At 39.5% G+C, this 23,993-nt stretch overlaps 1 protein-coding gene across 1 annotated transcript in view; it reads right to left on the reverse strand.

Annotated features, from left to right (window-relative positions):
• CFAP61 (cilia and flagella associated protein 61) overlaps positions 1–23,993 on the reverse strand; it is a 281,559-nt gene that overhangs the window by 154,711 nt on the left and 102,855 nt on the right. Inside the window, exons 14-15 of the mRNA XM_059406453.1 lie at positions 9,722–9,848; positions 5,033–5,110 (exon numbers count right to left, since the gene is read on the reverse strand). Of these exons, the coding sequence (XP_059262436.1) occupies positions 5,033–5,110; positions 9,722–9,848 (205 nt within the window). The remainder of the gene's footprint in view (positions 1–5,032; positions 5,111–9,721; positions 9,849–23,993) is intronic.

Genomic DNA, 23,993 nt, shown 5'->3' on the forward strand with positions numbered 1-23,993 from the left:
CCTTGTAAAAATTACCTGAGGTACTATAGTTAGGAACGTGCTTTTGTCTCCTGTGATTTACTACCTCATTTCACTGTTCAGTTTTTAAAAATGGAAAATTACGTTTCCTGAAAATTCTGATGGCTTGTCTCTGAGGGGTGACAACACAGCTTTGGAATTGGTTCCTTACAGTCACGGCTGTTAAAAACCCAGAGAGCCTTGAGTCTCTGCTAGTGGCCAGGTGACAGGATGGCAGCTCGTCACCACTGCTGGAGAAGGGGAGCACCAGCTGGTCAGTGTGACTGACTGAACACGTACAAAACTCAGCAGCAGGACAAACACCGCCACTGGTGTTCTCTGGACTTTACCATCCTCTCTTCACCCATTAATGTGGAAACGTGCCGTTCCACAGGTCGCATACTTTGACTGGCACGTGGGTTGGGTTGGTCTACAATAAAACCACAAGACTAGACCTTGTCTATAGGCATTCCTTAAACTTTCTATGTCTCTCAAGTATTCTATTTTTAGACTGTGGAAGGTAATTTAAGGTAATTTAAAGGACTGGTGTTTACTTATACGAGAAAATATCAGACATTTTGCTTGGCTTCTGTGGTTCTAGTTCCAACCATCACTCCTGGACCCCCACACTGTGGGCAGAGAAGCAGGGGCTCTGCTAACTGTGCACAGCTTCTCTTCCCCATAGTGCACACGGTGGGGTGGGGGCGCCGTCCAGAGTGAGTGTGACTTTCTCTCATGACAAGAACAGTAAACACACCTGGTGTGCAGGAAGATATCAAAGTACATACACATTGGAAAGCACTTCTATGTCTTCTTGTTTTCTACAGTAGAATTGTCCTAAAAGCACACTTTCAAAAAGAGGAATTGGAGTAGGAGCCTGATTTGCTCTGTGATCAGCAAAGCTGGCATTAGAAAGTTCAGAAAACCAAGTCTGTATTCAATCCCATGGAGGTTCTTTGTCTTTACAGCCTCTGCCACAAAGCACAGAGGAAAGGTTGCTCCGGGCAGTTCTGGCAAGGACTGACCTTTCCATCTGCACTGACCCTATAATTGTCTTAATATCCTAAGACTTTTCTTTAATTACCAAGAAGGCATCCCTCATTATAAGAGAAAATGAGTAAAAAATGTAGGGCTGAGAAATCATTGAAAAACAAGGAGTGAAGAGCCTACAGAGGTTACTAGCTCAAAACAGCATATGGGCCATTTTCTTCCCATCCCAAATCCCTTAAAATAACAACAAAAAATTATTTTTAAAGTATGAGGTGGTGTGATGGAGGACACAAAAGTAGTCTATGGGATGCCTGCGCGGCTCAGTAGGTTAGGTATCTGCCTTTGGCTTAGGTCATGATCTCAGGATCCTGGGATCAAGCCCCAAGTCGGGTTCCCTGCTCAGAGGGGAGCCTGCTTATCCCACTCCTCCCGCTCATTCTCTCTCTCTCTCTCTCTTGCATGTGTGCACACATGTGTGCACACTCTCACTTTCTGTCAAATAAATAAAAATCTTAAAATAAAGAAAAAAGCGAAGGAGTCTTATCCTGGAAAGAAATGTATCAAAGTTCTCTAACACTAGCTTACACCCTCTTAACCTGCCTACCACCTGCCAGAATCACCTACATTGAAAACTACAAGAGGAAGCCAGACAACTGATGCCCCTTCCCAATTAAAGACTGGGATGGGCAGCCCTCCCATCCCAGATGCAATGGGGAAGCACATCTGTCATGGATACTCATGCCAGCAGCCATACTGATACTATAATCTTTCATTCATGACTTTGGGGGAAAACTGACAAATGCAAAAGATCCGAATAGAGAAACTACAACTTCCTCTAAAGGAACAGAAGAGAGGTTTTTTTTTTTTTTAGAAATAACTTCTACTCAGTGTCCTCAGAGATACAAAGAAGGATACTGCATATAACATTAACAAACAAGCTGCTACAAAAAGGAACAAGAAACAAACAAGGGAGAGACTTGGAAGTTAAATATATGAACCTTGAAATGAAAATTCAGATAGAGGGGCACCTGGGTTGCTCAGTTCAACTCTTAGTTTCGGCTCAGATCATGATCTTATGGTTGTGAGATAAGCCCTTTGTCAGGCTCTGTGCTCAGCATGGAGCCTTTCTGAGATTCTTTCCCCCCTTCTTCTCCTCCATAATGCTTGTTCTCGCTCTCTCTCTCTCTCTCTCTCAATAAAATCTTTTAAAAAGAAAATTCTGACAGAAGGCCTGCATAACAGAATGGACATGGCTGAAGAATGAATTAGGGATCCAGAAGACAAAATCAAGGAAGTCCCCTAAAATAAAGAGTAAGAAGTACAAGAGATAAAGAAGTGAGAAGAAAGTTAAGAGACACTGAAGGACAATTCCAAAGGTCCAACATCCCTCTTAAAAGGAATTTAAGAAGAGAATGAAGAATCTAAAAGGGAAAAAACTATGAAATGATAGAAGAAAGATATTTTCAAGACTCAAAAGAGGCGTAAGTTACTCTTTAGTAAATTTCAGAATTTTGGAGATAGAAAGGAAACTAATTATCAAGACAGAAAGCAAACAAACAAAATTTAATTATATCAGATTACATTTTATCAGTGACACTGGAAGACCATGACAGTAAAAACTTCAACAATCTGTTGAGAAGGAGTTGGAATAAGAATTCTATAAACAGCCTAATGAGTACTCAAGGGTGAAGACAAAATGAAAACGTCTTGAATATGTATGTATGTACCAATATTTCTAAAAGAATATTTCTAAATATTTCTAAAAGAATTACTCAATATTTCTACCAATATTTCTAAAAGAATTACTCAGAGATGTACCAAGTCAAAAAGAAAAACAAATCCAAGAACAAGGATGGTGTAGGATACATTAATGGAATAAAGCCATATGGTCATCTGAATAAATGTCAAAAGCACATCTGATAAAATTCAACACTCATTCAGAATAAAAATTTTTAGTAAACTAGAAAGAGAGGAGAACTTCTTTAAGTTGATAAAGGATATATGCCAGAAACCTGCAGCAAATATTACATACTAAATGGAGGAAAATATAGACTCATTCCCATTAAAATCAAGAACACCTCAATAGTACCCATTATAAACACTACTACTCAATGGTATTCTAAACATACAATAAAACTCAAAAAAGGAATAAAATATAAATACTTTTAGAAGGAGGTGTGGCAGATTTTATTTTCCAAAGATGGCCACAAGAATAATTTGCACCCCATGTGCTCTTTGGTAGACAGACCTTGCCACACCCACATCAAGAAGTGGAGTGCATTTCTCTAACCCTGGAATCTGAGCATGCTCTGTAACTGCTCTGACCAATAGAATATGGTAGAAATGATGCTGTACCAGAAAAGAGAATCTGAAAACTCTCAGAACTAGTAAGAGACTTCCAAAAGGTGGCTGGATATAAGATCTCAGTACAAAAATTAGTATTTTTCTCACATACCAAAATAAACATTCAGAAAGTACAATGGAAAAAAAAGTATTTAATCACAATACTTAGAAAAATATAAAACAAGTAGAAATAAATCATAAATGTCTAGGACTATGTCAGTCAGGGTCTCAGCATGAAACAGATGGTATGTTCAAATTAGGATAACTGGAGATGGGTTTAACAAAAAGACTCTTTACAAGGCAGGGCAGGGCATCAGTAAAGATAGTGTAGCAGAAACTTCAAGCAATCACCACCCCTAGATGGGTGGCATGGGATGTACTACTTACTAAAGTCCAAACTGAGAGGGTCCTGGAAAAAAGGACACATTGGAAAGGTCAAGGAACTCAGTAAAGACACAAGCCAGCTAAAGGCATCCCAACCACACTCTCCTCCTTTCCTCTCCTCAGGGTTCGCCATTGGCCAAACCCAATTAGAGGATGACGGGTGAAGGCACCCATGATGTTGCCCACCAGGTCAGGCTCCCTAGGACAGAACAGAACAGAGAGTAAACCTATGGGGGCAAACAAAATACCTGGCACAAGAAACCTGTATGCTAAAAGCCACAAAACTTTACTGAAGAACCCAAAAGAATTCAACACCACCATCAGTATTTTAACTGTTGGCCTAAGTTATTCTATAAAAACCACCAAGGTGCAAATAAGTTCATAGTAAGTGTTATAAGGCTCATCTGGAAGAGGAAATAACCAATTAAATGCAAGAAAATTTATATTAAAAAAGAAAGATGAGTGAGAAAAGACTCCCCTACCAGATATCAAAGTACATAATAATACAACAGATATCAACAACAGCAACACAAAATATCCACGGAACAGAACAGAACAGAGGGTTTAAAAATAGACACAGGCACATGGAAATGTCATCATGTAAAGGTGGTATTTTAAATCAGCAGGAAAAGAATGAACTATTCAGCAATAAATATTTAGGAAGAACTGGCTGTGCATTAGGAAAAAAATAAAATCACATGTCCCATTGATACCACACACACACACACACACACACAATGCATGCAATTAAATGCAAGGAAGACTGTAGAAAAGGATTGATGCCTAATTATTTTTTTTAAAGATTTTATTTATTTGACAGAAAGAAACACAGCAAGAGAGGGAACACAAGCAGGGGGAATGGGAGAAGGAGGAACAGGTTTCCTGTGGAGCAGGGAGCCTGTTGCGGGGCTTGAACCCAGGACCCCAGGATCATGATCTCAGCTGAAGGCAGATGCTTAAGGACTGAGCCACCAAGGAGCCCCTGATGCCTAATTATTAATAGTAGTAATCCTTTGGGGAGAGCAGTTAAGACTTTTTTGGGGGGAGGTCCTGATGGAAGGTTAACTGAATTCTTAAAATGTGAACATTTTCATATATTCTCTGTCATATTTTAGACTGAAAAAGAAATGGGATATTGAAAGTCAACCAAGTGGGATGCAAGCAGATGATGATTTATATCCTTCCAAAAAAAATTATAGCCTTCAGAAAAAAGACATTTTGCATATTAAATATGCAAAAATGAAAAAGAGGCATTGTGTGCTAATTCATGATATAAAAAGGCATAATCCAGGAAATCAATGTCTATTTCACAGTTTACCATTTCATCTCTGATCACTGCAATGCCAACTATTTGTTCTGCAACTTCAGCTACAAATGCCTTCATTGGTGTTCCATCCTGAAAAGATAAGCATGTATTTTAAGGCCCTTAAAAATATAACTGTCAAAGTTTCTGTAAGCAGTCAATAGTGAGCCTTAAGCATGGTCACCTAATGGCAATGACAGTCAGAGCCAACATCCACCAGTACTTACCTCTGGACTGTGCACTAAGTTGAATGTCTTCCCTGTGTTCACTGAAGCCAACTCCTACAAGGTAAATATTATCACTACCTCTATTTCACTTTAACAAGAAAATAAGGATCAGGGGCTGAGGAACATGCCAAGATTTCCAGCTCCTAAGGGATGACTCTGTGATTTAAACCACAGTCCCTTTGACTTGGAATCCATTTTCTTTAGCTCTACATCAGTGGTTCTTAAAAATTGTGTTCTCAGGATGCCTAGTCCCTGTGACTCCGAAGAGCATGGGGTATGTGTGTAACAGCTATCTAACAGTAGTTTCTGCATTAGAAATTAAAACTGAGAAAAATTTTAATTTGTTTATTCATTTTTGTTTAATTTACTAATTAAAACAAAATTTAAAATTTGACAAAAATATTTAGAGAGAAAAGTAGCATTGTTTTATATTTTTGCAAATCTCTTTAATGTCTGGCTTAATGGAAGACAGCTGGATGCTCATATCTGCTTCTGTATTCAATCTGTTGCAATATGTTATTTTGGTTGAAATATATGAAAAAAAATCTGTCTTCACAAAGATACAGAGTTGGAAAACAGAGAAGTATTTAAGTCATCTTTTCAGATAATTATGGATAGTCTTCTCTGATGTTCCACCAAAACTCAACAAGTGGTACTGTTTGAAGATGAGCTGCAATGTGGAATCGGAAACCATATCAATAAACTGGTATACATTGTTACGTTAAAACCCATCTCTCTATCCTGTTATTTGAATGAATCTTTTACCTATTGGTGATTTTGTAACATCATGTTATATCTGGAAAATATTGGTTCACCAAACTTAACATAGATTTCCCAAATGCGACTTATGACAAAAAAATCAAAGTATCATATTTGGTAATATCACCACCAGCCTCATTAGAACAATTTTTAAGTTTTTGGAAGCCGTCAAGTTCATGATGAGAGATACTGATTTTCCAAAATTCTGATTTTTTACTGAAAGCTTGGATTTTATCAGAGGGAACAAATGCTGTCAGTGGTTTCCTTGGAGTGACAGCCTCACTTCATTCTTCTTTTTTTTTTTTTTTTTAAGAAGATGATATCCAGGACTTTTATTTACTTTTTAAAAATTTTTTTGATAGATCAATATGGCTTTTTATTTTTTTTTATTTCTTTTCAGCATAACAGTATTGTTTTTGCACCACACCCAGTGCTCCATGCAATACGTGCCCTCTCTAATATCCACCACCTTGTTCCCCCAACCTCCCACCCCCCACCCCTTCAAAACCCTCAGATTGTTTTTCAGAGTCCACAGTCTCTCATGGTTCACCTCCCCGTCCAATTTCCCTCAACTCCCTTCTCCTCTCCATCTCCCCTTGTCCTCCATGCTATTTGTTATGCTCCACAAATAAGTGAAACCATATGATAATTGACTCTGCTTGACTTATTTCACTCAGCAAAATCTCTTCCAGTCCCGTCCACGTTGCTACAAAAGTTGGGTATTCATCCTTTCTGATGGAGGCATAATACTCCATAGTGTATATGGACCACATCTTCCTTATCCATTCGTCCATTGAAGGGCATCTTGGTTCTTTCCAGTTTGGCGACCGTGGCCATTGTTGCTATAAACATCGGGGTACAGATGGCCCTTCTTTTCACTACATCTGTATCTTTGGGGTAAATACCCAAGAGTGCAACTGCAGGGTCATAGGGAAGCTCTATTTTTAATTTCTTTCTTTCTTTCTTTCTTTCTTTCTTTCTTTCTTTCTTTCTTTCTTTCTTTCTTTCTTTTTCTTTCTTTTTAGTAGTTATCATTCATTTTAAAGAAAATGTCTGCCAACTTTCTAAGACTGAGTAACCGTATTTTGTCTGCCAGCTTTTCTTTCAAGTAAAAATGGTGTTCTATGAGAGCAGTGGCTGGTTCAACATGAAGATCAAGCAATTGCAGAAATTATTTTTTGGGAACAACCAACAACTTAAGTCTACAGCAGAAGAGCTTTATGTACATTTCTCATTTTGCTACAACAGAATACTGAAAATACATGTGCCTAAGGATTGAAGTTTAATAAAGTTAATAATTTTTACTTCTTTGAATGAAACTGGCTTTTCCTTTTTTTTTTTAAATTGAAATTTATATGGAGATAGCTGTAGACTCATAAGCAATTGTAAGAAATAATACAGAGAAATTCCTCATACACGTTGCCCAGTATCCCATCACAGTAATGTTCTGCAAAACTTTAGTATGATAGGACAAGCAGGGAATGCATACTGATGTGATTATGTGTATGTGAGTCAAGTTCTACCTAATTTTATCCTCTGTAGAGGTTCATGTATCTACTACCACAGTCAAGAGACTGAATGGTTCCAACACAAAGATCCCTTGGGGTTGCCCTACAATAACCATATCCAACTACTCCCTGCCCTCCTCTCATCCTTAAACCCTGGCAACAATCTCTTCCCCATTTCTAAAACTGTGTTATTTCAAAAATGTGAAGTAAGCAGGATTACACAGTATTTAACCTTTAGGGTTTAGCTTTCCCTCCGCCCCCTCAAATCAGCACAATTCTCTGTAGATACATCCAAGTTGATACACGCACCAACAATTCATTCCTTTGTACTGTTAACTGTTACTCCATGGCATGAATGTGTCACAGTTTACCCATGCACCTGTTGAAGGACATCTGGGCCAATTCTGACTGCTTATGAACATTCGTGTATGTGTCTTCATTTGTCTGGGATAAATGGCCCGAAGTGCAATTACTAGGTCATATGATTGTTGCACTGAGGTTTTTGAAGAAATAGCCAAAACGTCTTCCAGAGCAATGATATCATTTTATAGTCCTACTGGCAACATACAGATTATCCTATTTCCCTGCATTCCCCCTCCTAGCATATAGTGGTGCCACTCTGTATTTTAGCCAGTCTGTTGATGTGCAATGCTATCTTTACTAGCTAGGCTCTCTTTCCCTCTTGTTGCCAGGAGTGAATGGCAATGAAGAAACCAATGAAATCTGGTGCCCACGGCCTTGATTCACACTAAGGCTCTCAAGATTCTGCCCACATTGTGTTTGCACCATCAGTGTGAATATCAATACAGTGGAAAAGGAAAATAGTTTCTTACTCTTATGATGGAAATGGGTTTTACTTCACAGACACACCTGAAAATTTAAGTCTCAAAGACCCTTTTGACTCCTTAAACCACACTTTGTGAGTCAGGGTGATTCGTCACACTGTACTGGCAGGTCAGGAGGAAAGGAGCAAAAAAATCAAAAACACTAAAAGATCAAGACAAACCAAAACAAAAAAAACATGTGCTGAAGAGAAGTTTTATTTTAATTTGATGCCTTGATAAATAGCAACTATTTCACTGGGTTTAGGTATTTGGTGTCTCCCTCTTGATGACTTTAAAATTTAACTAAAGTGCCTATTCAAAAGAGCCACTAACTGGAAACTCCCTCAAATGACAGTTGAAAGAAGAAATAAATTCTGTTATCTTCATGCAATGAAATACTTTACAGCACAATATGGGCGAATCTCACAAACGTAGTGCTGAGCCAAAAAAGCCTGATATCAGAAAACATACTATGTGATCACTTTTAATAAAGTTCAAAACCAGGCATAACCAATTTATGATCTTGGAAGTCAAGGTGGTATTAACCTGAGGAGAAAGGAACTGAACGGGAGCATGGGGGGGGACTTCAGCAGGCTGCGGTTAGAAACAGGTGCTCATTGATTACACGGTATATTCAAATTGTGAAATATATCAAGCTGTTTATTGGTTATGGTTCAATAAAACTTCAAAAAAGTAACCAAGCATTTCTCTAACTACGTTCACTGTTCCATGGGTTAAGTTAACTGTCATGGTCCTTAAGAAAGCGGTATTAACATTAGGACCACTGTGAGATTGGCCTTTGCCAGGGTAAAGGTATAGTATAGTTACTATCCTAGAAAGAGAATGCAACACTTGTCATACAGGTGTTTGACAGCCCATCCATTACCTGAGAATGTAGGCAGCTGAACAAAGAAGTCTAGCCAGAATCATCACCCAGTAAGGTCAAATGGGGTCCCACTGTCCTAAGTCTGATATCCAGGGCTGCTAGGTGAGCACCAGGCACCCACAGATTCTTGAGCTACCATTCCCTAACCTCAGTCAGATCTGCCTATTCTAAGCCCTGAGATCTATCCTGTTTCAGGATACTTGTCCGGACCAAGTCCAGGTTTTCCACGCCTGTGATAAGGGTTTAGAATATCTGTTCAGCACCCCACCTTGGGGCCACCAGTGAAAAGAACACCCTCACATCCTTAAACCCCAGTCTTCTCAGTTCTTCTTTTCTTGTTCCCATCTTCCAACTTCACCTCTGCCTACTTCCCACCACCATACAATTCTCCAACTATCCCCAACTGAGATTGAAGGAAACTTCAAGGTTGAACCTATGTGGGTCATAATGGTCCATATTACAAGGAAAAGGAAGGCAATCTGGTCATAGCAGGTACTTACATGGTCTTTGCGAGCCTCATTGTATTGCTTTAAATCCTCCAATATACTCTTTTTCAGCATGAGCGTGCTAACAAGATTTTCAACACCAGGAGTATCCAACAAAGTGGCTAATCTTATTTTAATAGACCTGGAGGAGGAGAGATATGTTTTTTAGGTTAAAGTACTAAAATATGTATTCATATTTTATGAATATGAATATTCATTCATATTGAATGAAGATAAAATTATAAAATATCACATATATATTAAATAATATCTAGTATATCTATCTATATATATCCTTAGGGTTTGATTGATTATAGAAGTAACTTATTTCATTTTAAAAAATCAGTAAAACACATGCAAAATAGTATAGAGACTATGGTAAAAATCACTGATATTTTCATTAACCAGAGACAATACAAAGTTATATTCTAAATGCATTTAATTTGAAATGTGCAAAAAGATGGGGTGTCTAAGATGGAGACATAGAAAGATCCTGAACTCCTCTCCTCCCACAGACACACCAAATGTAGAGCTACATATGGAATAATTTCCTCTGAAAAAGACCTCAAAATGAGCTGGATGCCTCCTTCACAACAAGCAATAGGGGCCACATCAAAATGGTAGGACAGGCAGAGATGCAGTCTTACCAAAAGCCTCACCCTGGAACAGTGACCCATGATTGGGAGAGATCTCACAAATATGGAGCTTCTCCTTGAGGAGTGAGGGGTTAGTGCCCCACCGCAGATACCCCAATTCTCGGGACCTGTTCCAAAGAGATGAGGCCCCAAATCTCCTGTCTTTGAAAACCACGGGGCTTATACCCATAGAGACCTGAAGGGCTGAAGGGACCTAAAGATATTGCTCTGGAAGGGGTCACATGTAGACTCACTCACCCTGGGGCCCAGTGTAAAAGCAGCAGTTTCAAAACTACTTACATCATATGTGAAGGAGATTCATTTGCTAATCTTAAAGCATCTCCTGGAGGGGAAAGGAGCCTGTTGGAACTCCTTCCAGAGACAAAGGCCTGAGAGGTGTCATTTTTGTGCTCCCTATTTCCTTTGTTAGTACCAGGAGGCACACACAGTCCCTGCACTCTTCCACTGCCCCACTAAAACCAGCAGGCACATGCGGCCCTGTGCTCCCCTGCTGCACACTAAAGCCAGCAGGCACACCCCAGCCCTGCACTTTCCTGCTGCCTTGCTAAAACTTTCGGGCATGCGCAGATGACACGGGATGCTCTCCTTGATCACATGGCTCTGGTAGCCAGGGAGGCTTCTGTTCTTGGGTCCCATGGAACTGTAACAATCATGGAGCTGGTTCTTGGCAGGCTACCACCCCCAAGGGCATGGCACAGACAGTGACCTGAAACACACCCCATTCTTTCTGTGTAAAAGGCGTATGTACTTGTCCTGGAGCTCCAGCCTGAGGGGCAGGCCTCAGACACCACACATCTAGCAGCTATGGAGTATTCTCAGAGAAAGTAGGCCAAGGGATGCCAGCTTTGTGCTCTCCCTCAGCCTTGTTATAGCTTGCCCGTAATTCCCAGAAATGAGCTTACACACTCATTTGAAGCCCCAAATTTTATAAATGTCACCCAAGAGACATTTCCAAACTACCTCGTCTGAAGGCCAGCAGGATTTATGCTGCAGTTGCACAGAACTGCATCTATTTGCATACCCTGAAAGCTACTGCTTGTGGGTCTACTTGAGAGTCTGGCTTCCAAACAGCCTGAAAGTCGGCAATGAATGAAGTCTCCCTTTGGAACACTGACAGGCTTTTTGTACACTCTCAACAACTGGGACATATCAAGAATAAATCAGGCTGCTTAGACAATCACAAAGGGTTGAGAGACAACCAAGACCTAGGGAAGGTTAAAAAATATGTTCCCTACACAAGGTCACTCCTTTAAGATTGGGAAAGTTAGCTGTTTTGCCTAAAACACAGAAACAAATACAGACAGAGTTAAGCAAAATAAGTAAACAAGAATATGTTTCAAATGAAAGAACAAGACAAAACCTCAGAAAAACTCTTAATAAAATGAAGATGAGTAACTTACCTGATTAAGAGTTCAAAGTGATGGTCATAAAGATGCTCATCAAACTTGGGAGAAGTAGGAATGACCACAGTGAGAACTTCAACAGAGATAGGCAATATTAGAAAGTACCAAACAGAAGTCACAGAACTGAAGAATACAATAACCGAACTGAAATATATACAGAGGGGTTCACCAGCAGACTAGATGAAGCAGAAGAAAGAATCAGTGATGTGGAAGACTGGCAATGGGACTCACCCACACAGAGCAGTGAAGAGAAAAAGAAATGTAAAAAGTGAAGATAGCTTAAGGGATCTATGGGACATCAAACAGAATAAAATTCACACTATAGGAGTCCCAGAAGAAACAAGAAAGGGAACAGGGCAAAAAAACTCATTTGAAGAAACAATGGCTGAGAACTTTCCTAACCTGGGGAAGGAAACAGACATCCAAATCCAGAAAGCACAGATTGTTCCAAATTAGATAAACTCAAAAATATGCATATGCATTTAGAACACCAAAAGTTGAAGAAAAAGAGAGAATCTTAAAACAGCAAGAGAAAAACAACTGGCTTCCAATCAACCTGAAAGTCGGCAATGAATGAATTCTCCTTTTGGAACACTGACAGGCTTTTGGTACACTCTCAACAACTGGAACATATCAAGGATAAATAAAAAGGGAGCAACCTTAAAATGATCAGTAGATTTTTCAGTAGAATCTTTACAGGCCAGAAGAGAGTGACAGGATACATGGAAAGTGCTGAAAGGAACACACTTCCAACCAAGAAACCTCTGGCCACCAAGGCTATCACTCAGAATTGAGAAATGAAGAATTTCCCAGACAAGCAAAAGCTAAAGGAGTTCATCATCATGAAATTGGCCTTACAAGAAATATAATAAAGTGTACTAATTAGCAACAAAAAAATATATGGAAGTAAAAACTCAATGGTAAAGGTAAACATATAGTAAAGGTAGTGGATTATACTTATAAAGCTAGGATGAAGGTTAAAAAACAAAGGTAGCAAAAATAGATATAACTTCAATGAATAGTTAAGGGATACACAACATAAGATGTAACATATGATATCAAAAACCCAAAACATGGGGGTGGAGGGAGTAAAAATCTAGACCTTTAGAATATATTCAAGCTAAGCTGTTATGAACTTAAAATAGACTATTTTATATCATATATATATATATATATATATATATATATATATATATATATGTATAGTGCTCCTTCCTTTCAGCTTAATGGAGTCCCTTTATAGCTTGCCTATAAAAGACTCACTTCAAAAGTAAGGACATACACAGACTGAAATTGAAGGCATCGAAAAGATTTTCTATGCAAATAGAAACAAACAAACAAACAAAAGCTGGGGTTTTATCAGGCAAAGCTGTAGGTATATCAGACAAAACAGGCTTTAAAACAAAGACTGTAACAAAAGACAAAGAAGTGCATTAAATAATGATAAAGGGGTCAATCTAACAAGAGGATATAACATTTGTAAATATTTATGCACTTAACAGAAGCACATAAGTGCAAGAAATTTATAGCTATACAATAATAGCAGGGGACTTTAATATCCCACTACATTAGTGGATAGATCATCCAGACAGAAAATAAAAAAGGAAACATCAGCATTAAATGACTTACTAGACCAGATGGACTTAATGTAAAGATATTCAAAACATTCCATCCAAAACCAACAGAATGCACGTTCTTCTCAACTGCACACAGAACATTCTCCAGGACAGATCATATTTGTGGCTAGGCCACAAAACAAATTTAAATAAATTTAAGAAGACTGAAATCATATCAAACATCTTTCCAACCACAATGGTATAAAACAAGAAAGTTATTACAAGAAAACTGGAAAAATCATTAATACATGGAGATTAAACAACATGCCGCTGAACAACCAATGAATCAACAAAGGACCAAAACCAAACCAAAAAATACCTTGAGACAAATGAAAATGAAGATAAACCATACTGAAATCTATGGGATGCAGCAAAAGCAATTCTAAGAGGATGTTCATAGTGATAAAGGTCTAACTCAAGAAACAAAAAGAATCTTGAGTAAACAATCTAATTTACACCTAAAGAAACTATAAGAAAAATGAAGCCCAAAGTTAATAGAATAAAGCACATATCAGAAAGATATCTTTTGTTCTGATCAGAAAGACCAGAACAACTCTTAATCTCACAAAACAAACTGAGGGTTGCTGGGGGGAGGGGGGTTGGGAGAAGGGGAGGGGTTATGGACATTGGAGAAGGTATGTGCTATGGTGAGTGCTGTGAAGTGTGTAAACCTGGCGATTCACAGACCTGTACCCCTGGGGATAAAAATATATTATATGTTTATAAAAAATAAAAAAATTTAAAAAAAAGAAAGACCAGAACAAAAATAAATGATTTAGAGACTAAAAAGGCAATAGAAAATGTCAATGAAACTAAGAGATGGTTCTTGGAAGAGAAAAACAAAACTGAAAACCTTTAGCTAGACTCACCAGGGAAAGAGAGAGCTCAAATAAAGTCAGAAATGCAAGAAGAGAAGCTACAGCTGATACTGCAGAGATACAAAGAATCATAAGGGATTACTATAAATAATTACAGGCCAATAAATTGAATAACGTACCAGAACTAGAAACATATACTCCTCTAAGACCAGATCGTGAAGAAATAGAAAAAAAGAAAAAAGAAAAAAAAAAAAAACAAAACTCCCAACAAAAAAGGCCAAGGACTAGACAGCTTCACTGGTGAATTCTACCAAATATTCAAAGAAAATGTAATACCAATCCTCACAAAGTAAAGGAAACAATCAATAAAACTAAAAGGCAGCCTATAGAATGGAGAAGATATTTGCAAATGACATATCTGATAAAGGGTTAGTATCCAAAATCTATAAAGAACTTATCAAACTCAACATCCAAAATACCCCCAAATAATCCTGTTAAGAAATGGGTGGAAGACATGAATAAACATTTTTCCAAAGAAGAAATCCAGATGCCCAACAGACACATGAAAAGATGCTCAACATCACTCATCACCAGGGAAATATAAATCAAAACCACAATGATATACCATTTCACACCAGTCAGAATGGCTAAAATTAACAACACAAGAAACAACAAGTGTTGGAGAAGACATGGAAAAAGAGGAATCCTCTTATATTATTGGTAAGAATGCAGCCATTTTTGAAAAATAGTATGGAATTTCCTTAAAAAATTAAAAATAGAACTACCCTATGGTCCAGGAATTGTACTACTAGGCATTTACCCAAAGGACACAAAAGTATGGATTCAAAGGGCACAAGCACACTGATATTTATAGCAGCATTATCAACAATTGTAGAAAGATCCCAAATGTCCATTGACTGATGAATGGATAAAGAACATGTGAAATGAATACACACACACACACACACACACAATGGAATATTAACTGATAAGAATGAAATCTTGCTATTAGAATGATATGGATGGAGCTAGAGTATATTATGTTAAGTGAAATAAGACAGTCAGAGAAAGACAAATGCCATATGATTTCATTCATGTAGAATTTAAGAAACAAAACAGATGAACATAGGGGAAAGGAAAAAAAAAAGAGGGGGAAACAAACCATAAGGGACTCTTATCTATAGAGAACAAACTGAGGGTTGTGGAGGGGATTTTTTTTGTTAATTCTTGTGTGTGTTATAAGGTAGTGGTCCATTTTCATTCATTTGCATGTGGCTCTCCAGTTTTCCCAAAACCATTAAGACAGAGAGAGAGAGAGAGAGAGAGAGAGAGAGCACACTGTATATTCTTTACCCATTGTATAGTCTTGCCTCCTTTGTCATATATTAACTGATCATGTAAGCATGGGTTTATTTCCGGGCTCTCTATTCTGTTCCATTGATCTGAGTTCGTTTTATGCCAATACTATACTTATATGAATACTGTAGCTTTGTCATATAGTTTGAAACCAGAGAGATGCTTCTAGCTTTGTTCTTTGTCAAGATTACTTTGGCTATTTGGGGTCTCCTGCAGTTCCATACAAATTTTAGGAACATTTGTTCTATTTCTAGGAAAATGCCATTGGAATATTGATAGGGATTGCATTGAATCTGTAGGTTGCTTTGGATAATACGTTTATTTGAACAATATTGATTCTTCTAACCCGTGAGCATGGAAAATCTTCCCATTTATTTTTTACTTCAATTTCTTTCATCGAGGTATTATAATTTTCAGTGTGCTGGTCTTTCACCTCCTTGGTTAAATTTATTCTTAAGTATTTTATTCTTTTGATGCAATTGTAAGTGGGATGTTTTCTTAATTTTTCTTTCTGGTAGTTCATTATTAACGTATAGAAATGCAATAGATTTTTGTGTATTGATTTTGTGTCATGCAACTTTATGGAGTTTGCTTGTTAGTTCTAATAGTTTTTGTTGGAGTCTTTTAAACTGTCTTTCAAATAGTGACAGATTCACTTCTTTTTCACTTTTTCTGGATGCTCCTGTCAATTACAGTATAAAGCAATTAGGCTGTGTGACTATTACCACATTTGTATTTTCTGTCTGCTGGCCACAGGTCCTCATCCTCTCATTCCAGGTAAAGGCAGAACAAACAGGCTGCCATCACGAGCACCTGATGTGTAAACAATCATATCCACACTGGCCATTTGCCTCAAAGTCCCAGGTGATGAGCAGGTCACCTGTGGAATAAACCTACATTTGGCTTTTTTTTTTTTTTAAAGACTTTATTTATTTATTTGACAGAGAGAGACACAGCGAGAGAGGGAACACAAGCAGGGGGAGTGGGAGAGGGAGAAGCAGGCTTCCTGTGGAGCAGGGATCCTGATGCGGGGCTCGATCATGACCTGAGCTGAAAGCAGACACTTAACGACTGAGCCACCCCGGTGCCCCTACATTTGGCTTTTTAAACCAAGCAAGAAACAATGGAAAAATTGCTCTCAGAGTCAAACACTATACAACAGAGAGCAGCCTTGTCCAATAGAAATACAGGGTGAGCCACATATATAATTTTAAATGTTCTGATAGCTCTATTAATTAAAAATTTAAAAACAGATACAATTAAATGTAATACTTACTATTTAGCCCCTAATAGCCAAAATATTTTTGTTTCAACACATTATTGCTATAAAAAGTATCAGTGAGATACTTTATATTCTTTTTTTTTGTACCAAGTCTTCAGAATTCAGTGGGTATGTTACACATACAGCATGTTGCAATTCGGAGATGCCACCTGTCAATGGCTCAGCAGCCACGTGCAGCTTGCGGCTGCCATATTGGACCACGTAGCTTCAGAGAGAGCACAGACACATTTCCTCCCCATGAAAGTCTTGGGACACATGAAGACTGTGAGCTGTTCCTCTTTGGCAAACATAAATAACAGAGATGAGAGCCTCATAGTGCAACACAAAATGGTTATGTCCTCTGATCAACAGTACATTTTCATAGACAAACTGGAGGAATTATGTCCATGTTTTCATGATCATTGGCAGGCAACCAGCCTCACAATCCAACGAATGTTATTGAGAACTGCTGAAGGCTAGGGAAAGTCCTAGTCTTTTAGAGTGGACCATGATGTGGTCCTAGCTTTGAGCCTTGCCGGATCAAAGATGCCACATCCCACAAAGCAGAGAACATGATAGAGACATGGAAAAAATGTCATATGCTTGTTTCACCCTTCTGGTTTCACAATACTCTCAGTACCTCTATTGTAGCACTGATTATCCACAGAAGCATGGGGGAAAACTCTGAGGCCAGTCTGCATGCAAACTGCATAATTCATTCCTTTCACAGATATATATCTGGTTCCAAAACATTGTCATCATCCCAAAGGATACCCAGTACCCATTAGCAGTCACTCTTATCCTCTCCCCTCAGACTCTGGTGGTAGCAAATCTACTTCCTATCTCTATAAATTTGCCTATTCTGGACATTTTGTGTAAGTGGAATTATATGATATATGACCTTTGGGATGTGGCTTCTTTCACTTAGTGTGATGTTTTCAAGGTTCCTCCATGTTGTGGCCTGTGTTAGTACTTTGCTTCTTTCTGTGACTGAATTTTACTTCCACTATAGATAGACCACATTTTGTTTATCCATTCAGAAGTTGAAAGACATTTGGGTCCTTTCCACCTCTGGGGTGATTGTGAATAATGCTGTTATGAACAGTCAGGTATGGGTTTTGTGTGGACATATGTTCTTAATTTCCTTGGGTATTTTCCCTAGTGTTTTTGTGGTCTTTGTTTTTACATTTAGATCTTTAATCCTTCTGGATTAGATCTTGGCATAAGTGGCCATATCAGAGCAGAGTGCTTACCCTTCACTTGAAAATTGCTCATAGTATTTATATTACTAAGGTGATGTTAATTGATCATCTTTATACCAGTTAATTGTAGATGTAGATTGTTCTTTGCAAATATGATACTTTGTTCATAGTATGGAAGCATGCATTAAAATGTAAGTATAAAATATTCACTATAATTGAAGGCTAAGTACGTTAGACTATCACTTTACCAATGATAGGAGGAAGAACACTCTCCTATTTAGTAATAACACCCTAATGACTGGGAGTGTTCAGTGCAAGGCCAGCTATGTAATAGGCAATGTAGGACGCTAGCACAAAATGGAGAAGTCATCTTCCCATGGGCTTACCACTCTAATCTGAGGCAAATAGGCATTCTCTAATGGCTTGCAACCTCTGCACGGGATGCACAACTGGGGTTGGGAGTAGGCAAGAGATGCACACTGAGTTGCCAGCTGAACACCACATGGTATTGCCTGCCCTGGGTGAGGCTGGCCACTAGTTTGCTCTGACTAGAGACTCTGTGGGGCATGTGTGTGGTGCTTGACCTTTCCCATGTCCAGGACCTCATGAAGGGAGAACATAATAGCTGATCATCGGCCTCCCCCAACCAATGCAACCAGTTTTCCCCTCTGGCAGGGGGCCACAGAAGTCTTGAGGAAGGGATAGGGAGGTCCCGTGGGGCCAAGGTACCAGCAGCAGGAAACATGTGGGAGTGAACCTATGGAGTGATGGTGGGAAGTAGGTGCCCTGCATGAGCTGTGGCTCTAAACTCCTGGACGTGCTCTATTTTCTTACTTGACTGCATGTAAAAACACAAAATCAAAGATTAAATTAATAAGAATTTTAAGACTCGTGAAGCCAGCCTAGGTTCAATGTAATTTCTTAACTTTTTTTTTTTTTTCTGAAGATTTTCTGTATTTATGTAAGAGAGAGAGCAAGCCAGCACAAGCAGGAGGAGTGGGAAAGGGGAAAGCAGCCTCCCCACTGGGCAGGGAGCCCAATATGGGGTTTGATCCCAGGACCCTGGGATCATGACCTGAGCTGAAGGCAGATGCTTAACTGACTGAGCCACCCAATAATTTCTTAGAATCTGAGCACCCCGTAATTCCTTAACTTCTTAACATACCTTAAACTTTTGGGGGAAGAATTTGGCTTTATATATGAAGTAAATATGAAATAAAGCATGATGCTGAACTATTTACTTGTGATTTTTATGTCTAGCATCCTTTTTTATTGAGGTGTGATTGATGTAACATCATCTTAGTCTCAAGTGTACCGCAGAATGGTTCGGTATTTGCATGCACTGTGAAATGATCACCACAGTTAAGTCTAGTTACCACCCATCCCCATGCAGAATTACATTTTTTTTTCTTGTGATGAGAACATTTAAGACTTACTCTCTGGGCAGCTTTTAAATATGCAGTACAATACTGTTGACTATAGTCAAAATGCTGACATTACATGCCCATGACTTTGTTATTTTGTAACGGGAAGTTTGTGCCTCTTGATACCCTTAACCCATTTTACCAATTCTGAATCCCCTCCCCTCTGGCAACCATATTTAGTTCTCTGTGTGAGTTTTGTTTTGTTTCTTTGTTTTGGTTTTTAGATTCCCCATATGAGTGAAACCATACAATATTTTTCTCTCCCTGCCTGACTTATTTCCCTTAACATAATACTAAAACACTCTTGATGATACGTAGGCCCAAAATAGGTATAAGAGTGACAGTCTAGAAGAAATGACAACCAGGCACAACAGAGTCACCCACAGAAAAACATATAAAAGAAAAACACTGAGGGGACAAATCATTTAAAAGCCAGCCACCTAGAGGCATTTTCATTTACGAGCAAAGTTGACAATTAGTGGTATGATTTAATTTAGTAGTAAATACTTACTCATAGGAAATAATTTCTAGTACAATAAATAAGCTTGCAATACAATCCTCCAAATTAAAAGTGGCAAATTTCAGAAAACATGGTCTGAAAGAGCAGGAAGATGGAAGGAGGAGCAAGTTCATCCAGATGTGTCCTCCATTCATGAGTAAACACGAAGAGAAAGACTGCATGGAAGCTAAGAATGGGCAAGCCTGAGCAAAAGGGAAATGAATCATTTATACCACATTCTAGCGTAATATTAAGTTTAGAAACATCCTAAAAATCACTATAGAAGGTAAAAAGTGCTAAAAAGCATTTCGTGTATATACATTTATAAGGAAAGTGAACATAAATAGTATGTTTTCTTTCCAAAGTCAAAAGTGAAGTGACAGGGAGCCATGGCGTGGAATTTGTTGATGGAAGAGGTAAGCACCCCTAACAACTGAATGAATGATTTGTTCCAGGGCTCACCAGCATGGCCAGAGGACAGATGACAGACACAAATATAATTTCCCAAGGGAAGAAGAGCGAGATTGGGTGGGAGACCAGGACATGAGGTCATGAAATTTAAAGTCACCAAACTTAAAAGCAAGAACAATCCATCCCAAATGTCAAGAGAAGTGAAGCAAAAAATGGAAGAACACAACACATTCTAAAACCAAGGCATAAAAAGAGTAGGTGTTGAGGACTTGTGCCCACGTGGTTGCCACCTCACCGCCTTCCCCAAGAGGCCTCACCTCCACACCCCGAGCCCAGCTTGTCTTCTTTCCCTCATCTGCTTATTCTGTGCATTCCCCCTCATCACGTACACACTTTATTCGCTCTTACCTTTATTTATGTCTTTCTCCTCTAACTAGAATGCAGGCCCCATGAGGGCGAGGAGTTTTGTCTGTGTGGGTCCCTTCTGCTTGCCCGGCACCTGGAATGGGGGCTGGCACACGGCACAGCCAACATGAGGTACTAGATAAATGAAGGAGGCGCGCTGGGACCTCTGGGAAAGAAAGTCTTCGCCTGCAGCCAGCTCCCTCCCTCTCTGCAGCGGTGTCTACAGCCTGGAACAGCAGCAGTCACTCTGCCAATGGGATGGAAGCCAGCTTCAGGCTGGAGCTGGCACCAGGAAAAGCAGAAAGGAAAAAGGAAAAAAAGCAAACCCCAAAGATTCAAACCCTAAAGCCAGGCCTGTCTCCAGACATCCCAGCTATCTGAGCCAATAAAGGCCCTATGGCTGAAGCCATTTTGAGTTGGGTTTTCTTTCATTTCCAGCAGAAAGCATTCCCACTGACCATCTACGTTTTGAAATCTGAAAAAAAAAGGTTTTAGGAAAACTCAGGTTAAGGAGAGATTGTGTATGAAAAGATAAGAATTAGAAAGAGATAAGAGAAGCAAACATTACTTGGTATAAGTAGACAAAAACCTCTAAGACTGTCATAGTTCACCTATTCTTGCAAGATCTAGCCCAGGGGTCTGTTTACACCATATGAAAAGGCCTTCATACCTCAACAGAACCAGGAATTACCAGATAACAAAAGGTTTAACGTTGATGTGGCTTACAGGGTTCTAGAAAATCTATATTTGGAGAGGAACTAGAATACCTATCCTTCCTTACCAAAAGATACACAGGGATCCTCCACTTCATTTTTGTTAACAGAAAGAAATCTAAAGATCTTTGCTGTTTACAAAGAAAGCCGTCATCACACTAAGGATGGTCTTTCAGGAAAGTGAAGTGGCAGTAATGTGAACTTCCAGAAAGCAGGAAATGCACTTCGTTTTCCTAATGGGGTTTTGGCGTATGACATGTTCACAGGAACAATTGCTTTTGGATCATGGGGGAAGCTGTAGTCCTTGAAAAGAGAAGCACCCCCAGCACTTCTCAACCTTTAATGTGCCTGAAAATCAAATGGAGAGCTTGCCAGCCATACAGAGTCCCAGGCAAACACAGTCAGAAGGCCTGGGCAGGGCCTGAGATTCTGCATTTGAGCAAGTTCTCAAGGGCTGCTGCAGCTGCCAACTGTGGACCACGCCTGGAGTAGAACCAAACAGCATGTAAAATACAGAGTTCTTCTGGAGGAAACCCAGGTAGACTTGAGAGGGAAAGCCATGCGCTGTGGGGGAGGTGGGATAGGGGGAAATGCCAGATGCCATGTCCGTGCCAGCCTTGGGGAGCGCCGGCCACCCCTGGATGGTCTTCCTTGACAACAGGGACAAACAAACCCTTATAAGTTCTTACTTACTAAAAGCCTGGTGTGCCTGTCAGAGGTAAGGGGGATGGATGCATGTCACAGAGCTTCCCAGTGCAGGCCCTGCTTTATGAGGGACGCCAATACTGTACCTGGTCCCCTCCTGCCCTCCCGGCTGAGATGCAGGTGTCAGTGTACAGGAGCAATAGTGAGAGCATCCTGGAACTTTGAGAGAATATGCTAGAGACACAGGGCCAGAAAAGGGAGGCCCTGTCAAGACAGTGCTGCCTCAGGAAAACTGACACCAGGGGTCAATAAGAAGTGACTGCTGGACTGCTGGGAGGTCACTCATACACTCACATTTCTGAACTACATTTTAGATGACATGAAATTCCTCCAAACTCACTCTTTAACACCAATAATGTTTTAATGGGATAGAAGAGTGGGAGTTCATCTTTCCTTCACATTTTTGTAGAAACACCTTTAGGTCAGCTGGCCTCCTTCTGAGACAGCCAAAGTCAGCTGCCTAAAGGGGCTGTAGGGTTTGTTTTGTTTTGTTTTTAAGATTATTTATTTGAGAGAGGGGGCGCACAAGCAGGGGTATTGGTAGAAGGAGAGAGAGAAGCAGGCTCCCTGCTGAGTAGGGAGCCCAACACGGGCCTCTATCCTGACCTGAACTGAAGGTTGACACGTAACCGACTAAGCCACCCAGGTGGCCTCTACAGGGTTTTTTATACATTCATCTGTTGAAGGACATCCTGGTTGCTTTGAGGTTTTGTGTTTTTTAAGTAAGCTCTTGGCACAACACAGGGCTTGAACTCACAACCCTAAGATCAAGAGTCATATGCTCTAGTAAGTCAGCCAGGTGCCCTGAGTACAGGTTTGTTTGTTTGTTTGTTTGTTTTTTTAAAGAGAGCAGAGGAATGGGCACGCCTGGGTGGCTCAGTCAGTTAAGCATCTGACTCTTGATTTCAGTTCAGGTCATGATCTCAAGGTCATGATCTCAGGGTCATGAGTTGGAGCCCCAAATCAGCCTCGGCACTCAGCATGGAGTCTGCTTAAGATTCTCTCTTTCCATTACAGACCAATATCCTTGATGAACACAGATGCAAAAATTCTCAACAAAATACTAGCCAACAGGATCCAACAGTACATTAAAAGATTATTCACCACAACCAAGTGAGATTTATTCCTGGGCTGCAAGGTTGGTTCAACATCCACAAATCAATCAATGTGATACAACACATCAATAAAAGAAAGAACAAGAACCATATGATACTCTCAATAGATGCTGAAAAAGCATTTGACAAAGTACAGCATTCTTTCTTGACCAAAACTCTTCACAGTGTTGGGATAGAGGGTACATACTGCAATATCATAAAAGCCATCTATGGAAAACCCACAGCAAATATCATCCTCAATGGGGAAAAACAGAGATTTTCTCCGAAGGTCAGGAACAGGCAGAGATGTCCATTATCACCACTGCTATTCAGCATAGTACTAGAAGTCCTAGCCTCAGCAATCAGACAACAAAAAGAAATAAAAGGCATCTGAATCAGCAAAGAAAAGTCAAACTATCACTCTTTGCAGATGGTATGATACTTTATGTGGAAAACCCAAAAGACTCTACTCCAAAACTGCTAGAACTCACACAGGAATTCAGTAAAGTGTCAGGATATAAAATCAAAGCACAAAAATCAGTCGTATTTCTATACACCAATAGCAAGACAGAAGAAAGAAATTAAGGAGTTGATCACATTTATAATTGCACCCAAAACCACAAGATACCTAGGAATAAACCAGGTGCCCTGAGTACAGGTTTGTTTGTTTGTTTGTTTGTTTGTTTAAAGAGAGCAGAGGAATGGGCACGCCTGGGTGGCTCAG

Source organism: Mustela nigripes, chromosome 7, assembly GCF_022355385.1.
Source record: "Mustela nigripes isolate SB6536 chromosome 7, MUSNIG.SB6536, whole genome shotgun sequence".
Taxonomy (NCBI): Eukaryota; Metazoa; Chordata; class Mammalia; order Carnivora; family Mustelidae; genus Mustela; species Mustela nigripes.